The sequence below is a fragment of the Agelaius phoeniceus genome, chromosome Z, assembly GCF_051311805.1.
Source record: "Agelaius phoeniceus isolate bAgePho1 chromosome Z, bAgePho1.hap1, whole genome shotgun sequence".
Classification (NCBI taxonomy): domain Eukaryota; kingdom Metazoa; phylum Chordata; class Aves; order Passeriformes; family Icteridae; genus Agelaius; species Agelaius phoeniceus.
Genome location: NC_135303.1, coordinates 66576815 through 66593101, shown reverse-complemented (window position 1 = coordinate 66593101; position 16287 = coordinate 66576815). Strand labels below are relative to the sequence as shown.

At 41.7% G+C, this 16287-nt stretch overlaps 1 protein-coding gene across 4 annotated transcripts; it reads right to left on the bottom strand.

Annotated features, from left to right (window-relative positions):
• Positions 1–1220: 1220 nt before the first annotated feature.
• AK3 (adenylate kinase 3) lies at positions 1221–13752 on the bottom strand. Of its 4 annotated transcripts, none has more exons than XM_077172336.1 (6): positions 13593–13738; positions 12871–13181; positions 8577–8696; positions 5537–5709; positions 3748–3866; positions 1221–1578 (listed from the first exon to the last, which is right to left on the bottom strand). In XM_077172336.1, the coding sequence occupies exons 2-6, from the start codon at positions 13016–13018 to the stop codon at positions 1455–1457; spliced, it is 684 nt and encodes a 227-aa protein (XP_077028451.1). In that variant the 5' UTR covers positions 13019–13181; positions 13593–13738; the 3' UTR covers positions 1221–1454. The 4 variants fall into 4 exon arrangements, with proteins under 4 accessions (XP_077028451.1, XP_054507930.2, XP_054507929.2 ...); XM_054651953.2 differs by lacking the exon at positions 1221–1578 and adding an exon at positions 1825–2980 and having other exon boundaries at positions 13593–13752; XM_054651955.2 differs by lacking the exon at positions 13593–13738 and having other exon boundaries at positions 12871–13207.
• Between the last annotated feature and the right edge of the window lie 2535 nt (positions 13753–16287).

Genomic DNA, 16287 nt, shown 5'->3' with positions numbered 1-16287 from the left:
CAAAATGTAAGAATACTAGCAGCTAATCAGGGTTTCTCACTGTAGTATGTAGGCATTTCCTCAAGAGGACAGTACAAGCAAGCTTTCTTTAAATGCTTGGCAAGCTTTCTTTAAATGAAAGGAAAACTGTACTGGTAGCTGCTGTTTATATTGTTCATTTATAGTAGGAGGAAAACTTCACAAATTCTACAATGGCTATCTCTTTTTAGACTGAAATATGTCTCAATATTCATAATGCTAAAACTGGATGTGCAGATGCAGTCCAAGGTATGTCCAAACCCCAGCTCTGTAGCTGTTTACAGTCGCTGCTAAAGGAGATTGGAACCTGCATTACTAGGACACAGCTACTTCAGACATTACCTAGACAGTGTTGTTCCTCAGATTTTGCTGACTCCTGAAACTCCCACTCTGATAAGCATTAAAAAAGGGCTGGGAGGATTCACTGAAAAATAGCAGTGTCTGCAGTCCCTGGACTGTTAAGAACTGTGGACGTTTGTATTTCCAGTTGTGTAATTAATTAACACAAGAGCTGCTCAGAGACAAGAACATCATGAAAACCAGTCCAGTTGGTACAATAAAAATTGCTACAGTAATATGCCAAAGTTAGTATTTTGACCACTGGAAATCATGTCACTAGTATCAGTGAGCACTTGTCTTGAAAGATAGTAGAAAAGACATTCACTGGTCAAGATCATCTAGCTATCTAGCTACAGGTTTACCAGATTACAATCTGTTCAGTATCTTTTTACTGATAAAGTCTTGCAGGGTCACACAAAAACAGAGGCTTTACCAAATGTGTTACACATCATTGAAACTCCATTTCCCATGCCTGCAAAATATTGCTCTGAGGGAAGAAATAGAAACATAATACTTGCTTAGATAATTTGCCCTGATACAAGTGCAATTTATGGTGAGCAAAATCAAGTCACATCTGTGTAAGCAAACACGAAGCTAACCTTTCCATAAGTTCAGTTTCCATACACAGGAGCTCTGGTCTGAAATGACTCTTTGTAGACCAGTGGTCATTGTTCTTTGCAGCTTCTGGCTAGCTCCAGCTAGGCACATGTTCAAGGAATGTGCTTGCATGTTCTTGTCATTGCTTCATTTACTGATTGAGTAAATCAGTCAATGTGCTTTCTAATTAATATGTATTCTGAAATGTGTTTCCTTCATCAATCAATATTGCAAATGTGTTTTCCAAATAAGAGACACAAGAGTACTGGCTTTTGTTAAAGACAGTTACTGTATTTTTGAAATTAGGTATATTTAATATAAAAAAATACAGCATTAAAGTGGTAACCACAGGCAACAAAATCTACCATAGTGTAAGTTAAGGACAGCATTGGACTTAAATTATTGATGAGTCTGGTAGACTACTTGGACAAATCCTTGATTGCAGAATCTCATGTAATTGGGAGTGAGCTATGACAGATAAGCAGAAGTTTGACCCATTTTCACCTGGGGTTGGTAGCATCTTTCTGGCTCACATCTGGCAACTTGGTTTGAAGGAAAGCATAGATATGTGGCCAGATCTTATTGGTTTCTGTTCCAGAAAAGGATTTCAATAACCCTTTTTTCCTAAGGAAGAAAAAGAAAAAAGCATTACAGATGTCAAATTGTTTAATTGTTCCAAAATCTCCACCTCACTTGAAGATTACCCTGGCAGGAGTGTGAAAATATGCATGTGATGTAACACCAAGAAAGCTGTAGCATTGGAAGTTGTCATGGTTTGACACTGGCACAATGCCAGTGCCCCCATGAAGATACCCTCTCCCTGGTAGCTGCTGTGAGATGTGACCAGGAATAAGCAAAGTAGGCTCCTACTTAGGAAAGAAAACAGAACTTTATTAACTACTCTACAACTACAAATAAAGGAACACACACACACAGGGAAAATGAAAACCTCACAAATGCATTTCCTCCTCCCCCCACCAAATTTCCAACACAATACATTTATTCCTCAAATCACCAACTCTCGGTCCAGCACCACCTTTTAGACAATCAATCCTCAGTTCATCAAGAGGAGAGGAGTCCTTCTTGTACCATGGGCTTCCCCTGGAAACACAGCTGAAGCCTCGTGTGTTTCTGTGTCACTCATGGCACCGCCCGGAGTACATCTGCCGTCGTGACCTCTTCCTTTCATGTCCAGTGCTCTCACCACTGAACATGGACCAGAGCTGCTTCTAGGGTTGTCTTTTAAGGATGCTCTGTCCTGATCCAAAAAAAGGCACAATCTCTCCTTTGAGACACCTGTCTCCCCCATATTTTTCACCCCCTGGGGCCGAGGGGCACTGACACTGAACCCTCTTGGTTCTGAGGCATTGCCTCCCCCTAGATGCAGTCTCTGTGTCACAAGGAACATGGTTCTGTCCATGGCTGTACAAAAAGAGTCCAGCAAAAGCCACTCCATCATCTCTTCCCACTAGGGTTCTTCTCTATTCTTCCACTATCTCTCGCTTGCCCAGACCTCTCTCACACTTGCACATTTCCTTCCTCATCTTCCACTCTATCTTCTAGGAGAGGTCAATGATCTGTAAAGTTCTCATTCTCCGAAAAAAGGGTTAAAAGCTCCTACAAGCGGCTGGCTGAACCCCCCCCCTTCTTCTCCGTCCCAGCCGTGCTGCCGGCACCAAGGTTACAGTCTCAGGTGTCTCTCTCTCTCTGTTCCACCCTTCCACCCCCGGGCTCAGGCCTACCTCTCTCGGCCACATGGCTTTCCCCTCCCCCTGCCCAGCCAGCAGCTGGGCCAGGGGAGAGACCCCAACTCTTTCCCGCGGGAAACCCAAGAGGACCCTCCCAGGGGAGAGCTCTGCTTTTAACCCCGTGTTCTCAGAGGCGTGTCCATGTCCTAAATGGCCAGGTTAAATGCCAGTATTAAAGCCTGAATATCCATTGGCCCAAACACAGCATCCCAAAAAACACATTTCCTGTCAAACCACCACAGAAGTGCAGGCTGGACATTGATTTCTGCTCAACAGTCCTGGAAGGATACAATGAAGGGTGGTGAATATGGAAATACAGAAAGGACAACCATTGATGTTGTCAAGAGTCTGATTTCTTTGTCTAGGCAAGGTAAGACTAGAGCTCTACATGGTGACCTACGAATCTATATATCAGCAGTATGATGCTTGCAGCTTTACATTAGGAGAAACATTGTGTCTAATTTTGACTCTTAAAAGAACTAGTAATTTATTTCCACTCCACAATGCAAATGACAATTCTGAATTAGCTACTTATTCCTAAAGCGTCTTGCTAGTTGGTTCCAGTCACAGTCCTGTTCTTAGAACAGCCACATTTAAATCCTCATTAACAGTTTCTCTATTTGTGTATGGCTTCTTGACCCCTTGCACTTATTAGCAGAGTTCTACTTATACATCCAGAAAACAAAATATTGTAAATTCTTGCAAAAAAAGGAACTGTCTGTTACCTCACCCACCAGAGCTGTTGTTGCTCATAGCAGTACTATGATGTATTGAGTAATGCATAGCAGTCTTTATGAAGCTAAATGTGGCTGGCTGCAGTGGCAGGTTATTTTACCATACAGGTTCCAGAAGGTCTCATGCAGCCCTGGAAAATCATACTCATTCTGCTGGGTTGATTTCTGACTGAGTTCATGAAAGCTACACAGTTACTCACACCACACTCACTGTTGTGGTATAATATATTCTGTAGCAGAGAGATCTGTTCCTCACTATGCTGATGCACAGTAAGATTTTGGAACGTGGAAGAACAGATTTTACTACTTACCGATAATATTCTAGGACGGGTTTTGTTTGTGCATCATAAGCCTGGAGCCTCTTGCTGACAGTCTCTGGCTTGTCATCATCACGCTGAACAAGGGGCTCGCCAGTAATGTCATCAATTCCCTAATCATGGTTAAAAGCAAATACCAGAGTATACTTTTTACTTCTCTTTAAGCATGCTTTATGTCATTTTCTATTTAAATTATGACCAATTTCCACTTAATCAGGGTGTAGATTTCTGCTTATAAAGAGAGGCTGCTGCCTGTGTTCTTGTCTGGAATGTTAAGTTGTTGACTTTCCAGTAAAACAGTCTGTCAATTAAAAATATTTTCTCAGTATTGCCAGTGAATATTAGATCATAGTAACTTGACTAATTTGTCCTCTGGAACATTCATAGAATATGGGGAATATGAAGACAAAACCTTCACATGCAAGAGAAAACAATACTGTTGGTAATATATTCCTGTATAACAAGAAATAAGAGACCAATTGGACCTTCATTTGACAATACTAAAATGGGCAAAGGAGTTAATGGCCATTTGATTTTAAGTTACAAAACGGAAGAGCTATTATTTAACAACAGCTGTACAAAAAAATGGCATGAGAGTCAGCTGAAGCTTTCCCTGCAGAGGTAGGGACCTAATGTGTGAATGTTCCTACTAAGTAAGCAAGCATTTTGCAGGTTTATTAAGATAATAGAGACAACTGTATTTCACCTGTTTAGCTCTATTCCATGTTTTCAATTTAAGTATTGCAGTCCACTGTGTTGTGGTAAGTCTGCTAATTAGTGAAAGGTAAGACAGATCCTAAATAGCAAAGCTCTGGCAGCTGAAGCCTACTCTGGTAAGTCTGAGAATTCTCTGTTCCATCTTGCCTGTGCTCTTCTGCAATTGAAAATAACCATGACTTTAAGCACCTTGTTTTAAACAAAACAAAGGCAATATTTTCAGTTGCTCACTTCCAGTGCTTACCTGGTATTTCAAGCTGTCCTCTTTTCCTGCAACACTAAAATTCAAAAGCTACAGGGCCTGCTCTATATCTGATGTAAATTAATAGAGCTTCCAAGTGAAATGTGATGCCACAACAGCTAAGTTATTTAGAGTTAAGGATGAAATACAGTTTTAGCTGAGTTGCACTAAAGCAAATTGTTCTTGAAAAAATTTAAGGGAACAATGTACAGTCTTTATCTTCAATCTCCTCTTTAGGATATCTCAAGTCATAAAAATCTGTTAAAAATTAATCTGTTGAAAAGCTTCCCTGACTTGAAAGTTTCTACATCCAGTTTTGCAGTACAGCAGCTCTTCCCTTGAAAATACCCATCTTGGTTAAATATAAACACAGGGAAAGCATTAAGTGGATTCCTCTGACTGCTGGTTTGGTGTTTCCTGTATATAAAGCATTACTCCTCTGGAGGAAGGAAAAGAAATCTACATTTTGGACTGTACAGGCTGCAAACAGGCTAAGACCATGCCCAGATCCTGTGCCAGTGCACAAGGCAGACAGTATGCCAGATCAGTGAACAGCTTTAACAAGTGCTTACAAAACATCATGGTGTTCTGCTCTGCAGGGGACAAATAACGTTGTCCAACACCTTAAAGTTCTGCCAGGTCACTAACATACCCTCATACCAGCACAGTGTTAACAGAAAGATTCCACACTCCCAAGAAATGAGATGAGCCTTTTTGTTCTGAGCTGCTGTGTTTTGAAACACATTATGCAAACAATATTTTACTGCAGCTAGCAAACACAATGCAGTACTTTATTTAGTGCCAACACCAATGCATATTGCTTACCTGCACTTTGGGAGGACTGAATTCGAGATTGTAGACTCTGCCACTGGCAGGGTGGATCCAGCGTGCTGTAAGCCGACCCTTTATGGTCTCAAATGGCACGTCTAGGTCAATCACGGTGTCTATGTGACATTCTTTATCGAGCGCTTCTGCCTGAGCAACTGTTCTGGGGAAACCTTTTTAAAGGAAACAACTTCATAAAATTCTGAAAGCAGAGTTATAGCAAAAATTACCTGGATTGAGTCATTAAAGAAAATAATTGTTACACAGCAAAAAAACCAAAAAGCATTGTCATGTTCTATAAAGATGGAAGAGACATCAGATTTTCCAATATCTTTCAGTGTGTCATGGCATTTTAACTTTTTTAATGCCTCCCAGCTTTTATTTCTTCATTTCATCTAATAATCTTCCCAAGAGTGCAAAAACTAAGTGAAAAAAGACCCTATATTTATATATACACCATATACCACTACACTGAATAAAAGCACTGTATTTGGAATAATAAAAGCTCCAGTGAAGAGTTTCCCTCAGAACCACCTAGAAACATTTGTGATATATCTCACTTTCAGAGCTGTGTAAGTCTGGCTTAAGGTGGTGGCCATTACAAACCTGTTTTATTCAGTCGCAGTAAGCCAAATCCATTTACCAGAGGCAGTACAGGATTTAGAAGGTTTGTGAAAGTTTTAGTGTATCAAACTGTCCTCAGATACGATGACTGTGAGAACACTCAGGCTGATCAGGAACCTGTCTCTTCACTTCAGAGATGCTGAATTTTTCCCCATGAACTCTGTGGCTCCCTATTCTATGCCTTAAACTATTAGATAATCTAGTGGAACTTAAGAGGAGTGCAGTGGGGACAAAGAACAAGAAAGCCAACATCTCCACAAAGAATTTGAAATGAAATATTGAGCAAAGACCTTCAGTGGTCAAAGCTACTGCAGAACATGCTATTGTGTCCTATACTCACTGGAACAGTTCCTCTCCTCAAAAAGCTCTAGAATAGTCTCATTTTCTTCAGTAGCTTCTAATTTGCATCATACTGTACAAGTAAACTTCTTCATAAAGGCAAGTACCAATAGGCACAAACTTAAGAAACTCTTGCATAATGTTGATCTGTCCATTGCATGAGTAAGGAAAAACATTACAAAAAGACAGAGTTTATTAACTCAGACCAAGTCCTTGCTTGTGCATTAAGTCTTTTGCACCTGGCATGCATCATAGTCATGAGCTGCCCTCATCCTATTTCTCACCCATTCACATTATTGCATGAAAGTGCTTCTAAATGGTAAGAGCAGAGGAAGAGCCAGGTCTTCAACACTGATGTTGAACACTGTTCAAGAACTGCTGTTCTTTCTTACTATTAGCAGCCACCATGTTTCTAAGTTATGCAGCTGAAATTGAGTTTGCTTCGGACTGAGTAATGAGAAAATTCCTCAACAAATTGAAGTGCTTTTAGGAAAGCATTTCATTGAAATTGAACTGACATTTTCTACATAGTGTTCTCTCTATACAGAAAAAGATCTGCAAGAGGTGATGAATTATGAAGATTCCAGGAACACAGAGAAAAGTGCTCTAGATTATACAGCATGTAAATCTAAATGGATTACACCCACAGACACATACAACTCAGACTGCTACATCTGCTATGACTCCAGAAGCCACCAACCTATTGCAAGGCAGTAAATGAGTGTTTGGCTAAGTGAACATGCAATCAGTTCAGCAGCTCTGGTTTGAGCTAACTGACCCCATCTGTTTGTTCTGCATTGCAGTTACCAAACTTAAGATTATGGGTTAACATATTTCAACAGAACAGTGTTGCTCCTGTGAAGCCCATTATGCCAGAGTTATCCCTAGAGTAATTCACTGGGTTTCATTACAAATGCTGATGCAGACAAACTTTCTGCTGCATAAGTTTAAAGGCAGAAGCACATTAACATGCTGCAGAAATTGATTTATTCTCTTATGGTCTTGACACAATCCTCCTGCTGAGAGCTGCCGTGGGCACAGCTACTACTACTATACTGCTATACTACTATACTGCTACACATCCAGATCCACAAGACTAGAACTGTGTGTACATGGGACCTGAAACTAAAGGAAAAAAACCCAGTATCTGCCATTCTTTGCTTTATGGTGTAGGTTTCATTGTACTGTTCACTGTGGGAATAAAGCCTTTCTCTCAGGAAGGAGCCCAGCTGTGACTAAAGCCACGAGAACATATCACTGTATGTAGAAGCAACTATACAAATATAACTATAATAAAGCACTTAGGGAGAGAGGCCACTGTGGATTTTTCACTCCCTCTAAATAGAAAGCTACACCAATAACTTTTTTATGTACTGAGGCAGGTTGTGACTAGTCTGAAAAAACACGTATCCAGCCTAGACACTGTTTTTGTGCTGGGCATCCAACTGTTCTCTCGGGGGCTGGAATAACAAGAGCCATCCAGTTCATGAGACAACAGCAAATGCATTTTCTCTCTAGGAAGAATGCTGAAGCAATGAGCTTACACTGCAGAACTGCAAAACAGTTCACTCTGGAGAACAGAACCAAACAGCAAATGAAGGAGACCTCTTAGGGCAGTTGAGCAATAGTTTTGATTACACTCCACACTGCTGCAGTACTTTTCCATACTTATCTTGTTACTGCATCACATTCCTACCTTGCTGTTTAGATAATTCCAAAGCCTCATCCTTCAAAAGTTTTCCATTCCCCAAGGACTTTAATAAGAAAATATTCTAAAAAGAAACTTCTCAATGCCTATTTTAATGGGGAAATACCATATGAATTATCATAAAAAATACCAGCGTGCCAGTTTTGAAATTTTTCTGGAGTGTTGAACTACCCTTTTTAACATGAGTTAAATATCCCTGTAATGTTCTGAGGGCAGGGTACGTCCAAAGCATTTGTCAGCCAAAGAAACTGGGGCAGACTATCTGCTGAAAGTTTCACAACAAGCTGGCTACCAGCAACCAAAGCGGTCCCAAGTTTTCCAGAGCAGATTTTCTGTCCATATATAGTGACATCCAACATGATAACTTACCATCCAATAGCCAGTTGTACTGGTCTAAACCTTTTATCTCATTCAGCATTAGTTGTGTCATGATGTGATCTGGAATAAGCTGCCCTTGGTCAATGTAGGACTTGGCAAGGATTCCCACTTCTGCAAAAGTAAAAGTTGCATTACACTATCTCTGACCTCCAGCAAGTGAGAAAAAGCCACAAACCTGAAAAAAAAATTGTTTTGATCGGGTGACAGAGAAAAGTTGTAAACAAGACAGACAGTATGCTTACCAAAATTAAAAAATATCCAGATGATCAACTAGGATCTGACCATACAAATACATATCAGATTAATTAGATCCACCTGTAGGGCAAAACACACACCCTCTGAATAAATTTACTAGTATGTATTTGAAATATGAAGTTCCAAAAACTAAAATGAGGAGAGGCCACTAACCAAGAGTCTTCAAAATAAAAAATAGAAAGGATACAAGTTTATTAATATATCAGCCCTCAGACTTCATGTAAAGAAAGTTTATTTTCTTAGCTTAGTGGCTAGTTATTAACTTACACTTAGGCTTCATTACAAACATAAATATAAATGCCTTTGACAGTATGCAGTGGGACATGCTTGCCAGGTATGTATTTTTATGATTACTAGAGTGGCAAGAGGGTGTTTATAGATAGTGTACACCATTTATGGAAGTACACAGACACTAGTATTTTCGCATGGAACTGACTAACATTTAGTACCAGTCATTTATCCCACTGGCTTACTAAAATTCCATCCACGCATTGTCATTCCAGCTATCACACTATGCTCCTACATGGCAGGCAGTAGCATGCTGTAGTTCACCCAAATCATGCATATAGCCAGGAAGAAATTCAGTTGCCTGCGTTGTGTCCTAGGCACAAATTTTCCCTATCTTTCACTTATAAAACAATTACCCAATTATGTTACGTAACCCAGAATTGCAGCTAGACTGGTTTTATTGTGGGTCTGCAGAAGCCTTTACTTGCAACCAGTTAAGATCTAGTTACAGAAAACTAAAGAGAAAATGGGATGGATGGAGATACCCACGCAGATATGACCACTTTGAGCAGAAAGCAATGATAAATGCCAGTCACGTCACTCAGTGCAAGAAATGGGCAACAGGACAGAGGCCCTTCTTCAGATGAGGCAGCTGAAAAGCAGTACATGCCCCCAAATAATGCAAATAGGACTTGCATTTGGTGATGAGAAAAAAAAAAAATAAAGGAACAATTTTCCCTTACTGCCCGTTCACATCTGTAGTCAGGCTTTGAAAAGTACAAAGACCATTTAGAAATAGGCACTGTGCACCTTGTCCAGACTTCAAAACATGCTCACTCTATGGAAAAAAGTCAGACTGTGGCGCCTGAGTCCTCCAGCACATCACAAACTGGAAAGAAGATGACAGTCTGTCTGTGTACAAAGTGTCTCTTCCCTACGTCCCTTCTTCATACCTTTTTTTATTATTCTAGTGTGCTTTGAACCATGTACCCTGAAAAAGTGGGTTGGGAGAAGGAATAAATCATGTCTAGGTAGTTTAATGTGTACTTGATGCTTGGCTCTGCTACTGATTTATGTTGCAGCATTGCTTAGTCACAATGATCAAAAAATATTTGCAAGACAAGGTTCACAGGGAACAATTCTAACTTACTTTGGAAAGATTCATGAGTTTTTGGGCCCAGAAAGGTTTAGAACATGGCAAGCTATTATTAGACCAACAGAGCTTGAAAAATGCTGCCTTTTGCCTCCCTTTACAGAACTCAGGTAATTTAGAAAGTCGCTATTACAGAGGGGAAAAATAGGCAGAACCATACCCAAATAGTCATATATACACTAGGTCAGAGCTGGTTCCCCCCGCCCCCCCATTCCTGCTATTGGGAGTGGGATTTCATGGGGTTTTGTAGGTTTTATTTAGTTCTGGGTTTCTTCAGGTTGGGTCTGAAACCACTAAAGGCATGGCAATCTTCAGAATTATAGGTAACACAGGTTTCTTTCCTTTGTAGGTGATGGCAGGTATCCACGTCCCATGGCTTTACAAAGGATCAGCAGGTTCTAACCACATTACAGCAGTCAAGCTCTAGCCATAACCAGACAGTAATTACCTTAGCATTAGAGAAATGGTCACAGACTCTCCACTGTCCAAAAAACATGATAATAACTGCAGAATGATAAGGACACTCATCTTCAACAGGACTTTTCAACAACGCCCATTTTCACAAAACAGCAAATAGAAAATTTGCACCATATAACTTCTGTTAGCTATATCTATTTTTCCAAGGGCTTTACCTGCCCATCTTAGTGTAACTCATTTCCCAAAGAATTGGAAATTGCAGGACTCTTCTGTTGTCGTCAAAACTCCTGGATCTTTGTGTTGACTGAATTTGTCTAGGCTGTCTGAGTTGCCTCTCAGTTGTTCTCCTATTTTCAGTGTACTACCTAGTCCTCCTACCTCATACTTCATCTCAACCCTCTGGGAACCATTTCTGAAACTAGTGACTGACTTTCAATGAAATTACTGTAGAGTTTCATCTGGATTTACTAGTGAATGAGCAACTCTGTAGCAGATTCTGGTAAATTCTGCTGTAGCTAATTTACAGTGAACTTCACCTCTTAAGATGTCCACTGACTTCTTTCCTTATTTTGGATTTTAATGTCTCTGCTAAACTTCCATTTCACATGTTTGCTCTCCTTCATAGTCCTTCATTTGTCCAACCCACCTAGAATTCTTTGCGTAATCACTTCTCTGCATCACTTCAGGCTCCCACCTCAATTCAAGCAATATGGTATTTCCACTTGGAAATTTCCTCTTCCCACACAACCTTTAGCATGATTCTGGTACTCTGTGGTCTTGCACAAAACCGAAAGTATTTAGTAAACATTTTAAACCTCAAAACACTTGGTAAAATAACATTTCCTTTGTTATCTTGGAATGGCTACCCACCACATCTTCCACTGAAAGTTCATAACAGAACAGTTTTGTGACCCTCTGTAAATAAAAACATATTATAGAAACCAAACAGAAATAGCATGAATATGATTAGGTCTGTCTACACAGGTGTGCTCCTCGCAAATTCTTAACTTAGAGTATCTAAAATATCAACTACAGTAAAGTCAGTCACTGTACCAAAGTCATTATCCTTACTGAGTAAACAAAGTTTGTGTGAAGATGTGGGAATCACATCACAGCTGCTTCACCTTCAAACATGCTTATGAGTATTCCAAAAGTAAGACTGCCAGTTACCTTGGCATAATACTACAGTGATACTTACAAGTGAATGGAATATTCTACAGCTTGAAGTTGTTGGAAATAATAATACTCTCACTTCATCACACACAGCCTGAGATGGTTCTTACAAGGTTTTTCACCCCACCATATAGAAAAACAGATGTGCAAGTCAGGAGGGAACCTTCCATCATTGCAAAAATCCACCAGAGAGAGGGACTGTGGTATCTCAACTGAGGCCAGAGGCCAAGCTAGACCTGTTCAGCAAGAATAATTCGTATATTTATCTAGTATAAGCATCACTGTATGTAAACACAGACCTTGCTGAAACCTAAGCATGATATGAACTCATAAGACAATAATAATTTTAAAAGCTATGCAGTTTGAAAATTTTGCGCGTTTTTTTTTTTTTTTTTTAAAGCACCACTATGTTATGCCTGCCAGCTCAGGACTAGGCGTAATTTTGGAATACCTGCTAACAATTCTAGGCACCCCTACTTCTAGCCATCCAATGAACATACAAAAAAAGTCTGATTGTCCAAAACCCCTCCTCTTGCCCTGACTGTTAGAAGATGTGAATATTTTTGCCTTTTAAGATGCTTCCAGCTGGAGAAACCATGAGAAGCTATCAGAACTACTAGAAACACGTACAAAAACCACTGGGTGCTTACAAAAAGCAGCCAAGACAAGGAAGCAATGAGGTGTAAGAAAACAACGAAAACAGGTCAACCCCGTCCACTTTCATGAAGAGGTTGGCAAGTGTCAGCGTGTGGAGGACCCAGGGCTGCCGATATGAGGCCCGCTTCGGTGGCCTCTGGCCTCCAGAAGAGCCGTGTGAAGTCACCCCACCTCTGTCTGCGCGGCGGGCACACGGAGGTGGAGAGCAGCAAACCCCATTAAGGAAGCGCCCTCCCTTCTCGGAGGGGAAGGGCAGGAACGCGTGTTGGGAGCGTGCGTCCCTTCCCTTGGGAGCGGAGCTGTGTCACGCGGGGCTGCCTGGGGACCGTTCCCGCGGGACGGGGACAGGAGGAGGAGTTGTCGCCGCCGCGCACACGTCCCCACCCGCGTCCCCGCGCCCACCTGTCTTCTTCTGCATGTTGTCCCTCAGCAGGTCGCCGCTGGAGAGGTGCTTCACGCCGAAGTGCTTGATAATCCGAGCGGAGACGGTGCCTTTCCCGGAGCCCGGCGGCCCCATGATGACGGCGCGGAGCAGCGGCCGCGCCACCATGCTGTCCCCGCTGTCCCCGCTGCTCCGGCCGCGGACGCGCAGGGGCGCGGCAGGATCGCGGCAGGAGCGCGGCAGGAGCGCCGCCTTCCCGGGGAGCGCCGCCTCGCCCCGCCGGCCGGCCCGGGCCGGTCCTTCCCAGGAACGGCGGCGGCAGCTTCTCTGGCTGTCAATCAGGGGCAGGAAGGAAAGATCCTTTACGTAAGTGCACGGGGGGAGGGAGGGATAAATTCATAACGATAATAAAAAGATAAATGAAGCAAATTGCGTCTTAGAGCGTCGCATCAGGCCGCATTTAGGTATCATGTTCAACCGGCCATGACCAGCTTCCCCGCTGCCCAGGAGGCCCCTTTTGGCTGCTCCCTAAGCCGTCAGCCCCTGCCCTCCCTCAGACACACAGAATCAAAGAGTCGTTTGGTTTGGAAAAGACCTTAAGGGTCACCGAGCCCAACAAGTAATCCAGCTTTGCCAGTCCATCCCTAAACCATGCCCCAAACTGACACAAGCCCACCTTTTAAGTATCCCCAGAAATGGTGACTCCAGCACTTCCCAAACGGAACTGGGACTTGCTCCTTACCTGGTTGTCACCTGATGCCTGCTTGGCTGCTGGCACTGTCACTGCACTGCCCAGGTGCCTTGAGGCTGTGGCTGACTGTGCTGTGCTCCCTCACCCTCATGCAACAGCCCTGCTCTTGCTGATTTCTCACAAATAAGCTCTCACTGTCTAGCAGCAGGCAAGCTGCGTTTTAATGAGCTGGGCCTGAGTTTTGTTTATGATACTTGAATGTGAACAACTGCAGGTTGTCCTTGTTCTGGGTAGTGTTCTTCCAAACACCAAGATGTCCTTTCCAACAGATATGATTTGGTGATTCTCAGTTACATCAGAACACAATATTTTGGCCAAAACATTAGATTGTCCCATATCCTGAGTGTTCACAGTCATGTCCACAGCAGGAGAAGTGGGTCTTTCTGCTAAAGGTTCTGGAGATGCTGATGGATCTCAATCACTGTACCAGAAAGGTCACAACAGAAAAGTGAGCAGAAAGCAGAGCTAGAGTCAAAATATCAATTAAATTCAACTTCCTGGTTTAAAACATTGTTTCATTTCAATAGTTTTACACTGAACCAAGTAAAGCCGTAAGAAAATATTCAAATGACTGTTTGGTATTTTAAAACAGTAAAGAGATAGGAATGTAGCCCCCAAACTCCTCAGTCAATAAAATTAATTGCCTTAACAATTAAGTAGGAAGGCACTGGCTTAGCTCATAGAGCTTACTATGAGCATAAGTCTCATTACCCTGAGAAATGTGAACCTTCAAAAATGAACATGATAGTACCACTATTCCAGATTGTACTAGGACACCAAGAGTTAAACATTTGGGGCTTTAGCAGCGTTCCCAGGGCAACACCTCAGTCTGCCAAAGCACCACAGTCTTAAACAAAATTTGGCAGCAAAGGCCCATTAAATGTTAGAAGCCAAACAGTTCATTTTAAGCTCCACACTTCAGAGACTTCTGAATGGCAGAAGTCCATAAAATGTATTGCTAAATCTTCCTAAAGCAAATATATGGGAAAATGGAAGGTATTGTATGAAATATATATCCAGCAAATAACTAGACTTGTCAGAGAGATCATTAAATCTAATCTACAATGCCACCATGCATAAAAAGCAGCAATAATTTATCTGCCTGTTAAAAAGGAAGCCTGAGGTTCTGCCTCTCTACAGGCCTATTGAGCAGCTCAGAAATCTAGACAGGAATGCTAAGACAATCCCTTTGTTAAAGACTATTTAGAACCTCTCTGAACTTCATAACAGATTCATGAGGAAGGGGTGGAAGAGAATAGCAAGGCACTTCTCCCACACACACAGGTTCTTACTAACCTATGGCCTTTGCAGAACTGAAGTGGGTACTTATATTACAGAAAATAGGTAGTAAAAGAAATTATTGTTCCCATTTCCTTGGCTATCTTTCCTGAAGTCCAAACCTCACTCTAGTAGTTTTGTGAGTAGTTGTGACATACTCAGAAGTGGAAAAGGAAATAATGGAAGAAATGGGGTCAATGGTTCACTAGTTTGTATACAAGTCTTTATACAGCTATTCTGTATTTATAGACATGCAAGTGTTTTTTTAACAGCCTCATTACATTGTTTGGAAACTGACATTTCATCATCTTCATTCAGACTTAATTATTCACATCTTAACAGAGTAGGCAATATTTATGTAACACAACTTGCACTATATTCTGATTAATCTTTTTCACACATGTAATGTACCGGTATAAATTAAAAACTTAGCTCTTGCTTAGTGAGTATAGAAGTTACCCTCATGGTGACTGACTAGTAATCAAAATCTTGTTTCAAACAAATCCAAATGTTCTTACTAATAAATAATCTTTCATATTACTCAGCATTTTTTCAAACATAAGAGATGCTTTGAAGAGGCTTTTTAAGCCTTAAACCATCAGGAGAGTTTCTGTCAGGTATGCTCCTTGGAGATATAAGTCCTTTCTTCTGAGTTTGATACAGAATTCTTTTAGTACTGTTGGGTAACTACTTCCCAAGTGTTGTACTTTGTATCAAAATGAAGTGGTGGCTTGCATGAGGAAGGAGTCATAGTACCCTAGCTGTCAGGACATGGTACTATGACATGGTCTCCCACATAATTTTTGTGCCTCATTTGGTGGAGGGGTGGACAATTCGATGGGCTTAAGTCTGGCTGGAATAGAAGTGTAGTGCTTAGTGTTTTGTACCCTACCAAAAGCTGTTAATGAGCATGTATTTCCAGGGCCTGTCCTGGTGCCTTGTCCTATCTAGTGTCTGTGAATAACTCTGGAAGAAGAGAGAGAGCGCACCCTCATCAGTTTTGTGAGTAACACCAAACCATGTGGCCTGAGCACATGGGCTTAGGGGCAGGAGGTGGAGCTCTGCAACAACAGATGGGGAAAGGGGCCAAGCAGGACACTGACAAAATTCAGCTAGAGCAGGTACAAAGTCCTGCATCCAGGACACTGCTTCCAACAGTGCAGGCTGTTGGGAACTGACCAGCAAGGAAGAAACTCTGCTGGAGAAGACAGGGGAGAACCAGCCTACAGCCAGCTAAGCACCGTCCAGCATGTGGACACTAACATCCTGAGCCATATTAACAGGAGGGTAGCCATTGCATCAGGGAAAACGGTTATCCCTTTGTATTAGGCACTTCTTAGCCCACATCTGTGTGCTGTGGCCAGTACTGGGCCCTCCAGTACAAACCAGGCATTGATCAGTTGGGGCA

Bases quoted from the DNA above. Each gene is read 5' to 3' on its own strand.
- AK3 (XM_077172336.1), bottom strand. From the start codon at position 13,018: ATGGTGGCGCGGCCGCTGCTCCGCGCCGTCATCATGGGGCCGCCGGGC. The intron at 8,697-12,870 runs GTGGGCGCGGGG...TTACTTTTGCAG, and splicing joins CAACATGCAGAAGAAGACAG to AAGTGGGAATCCTTGCCAAG. The intron at 1,579-3,747 runs GTAAGTAGTAAA...TTTCTTCCTTAG, and splicing joins CCCGTCCTAGAATATTATCG to GAAAAAAGGGTTATTGAAAT.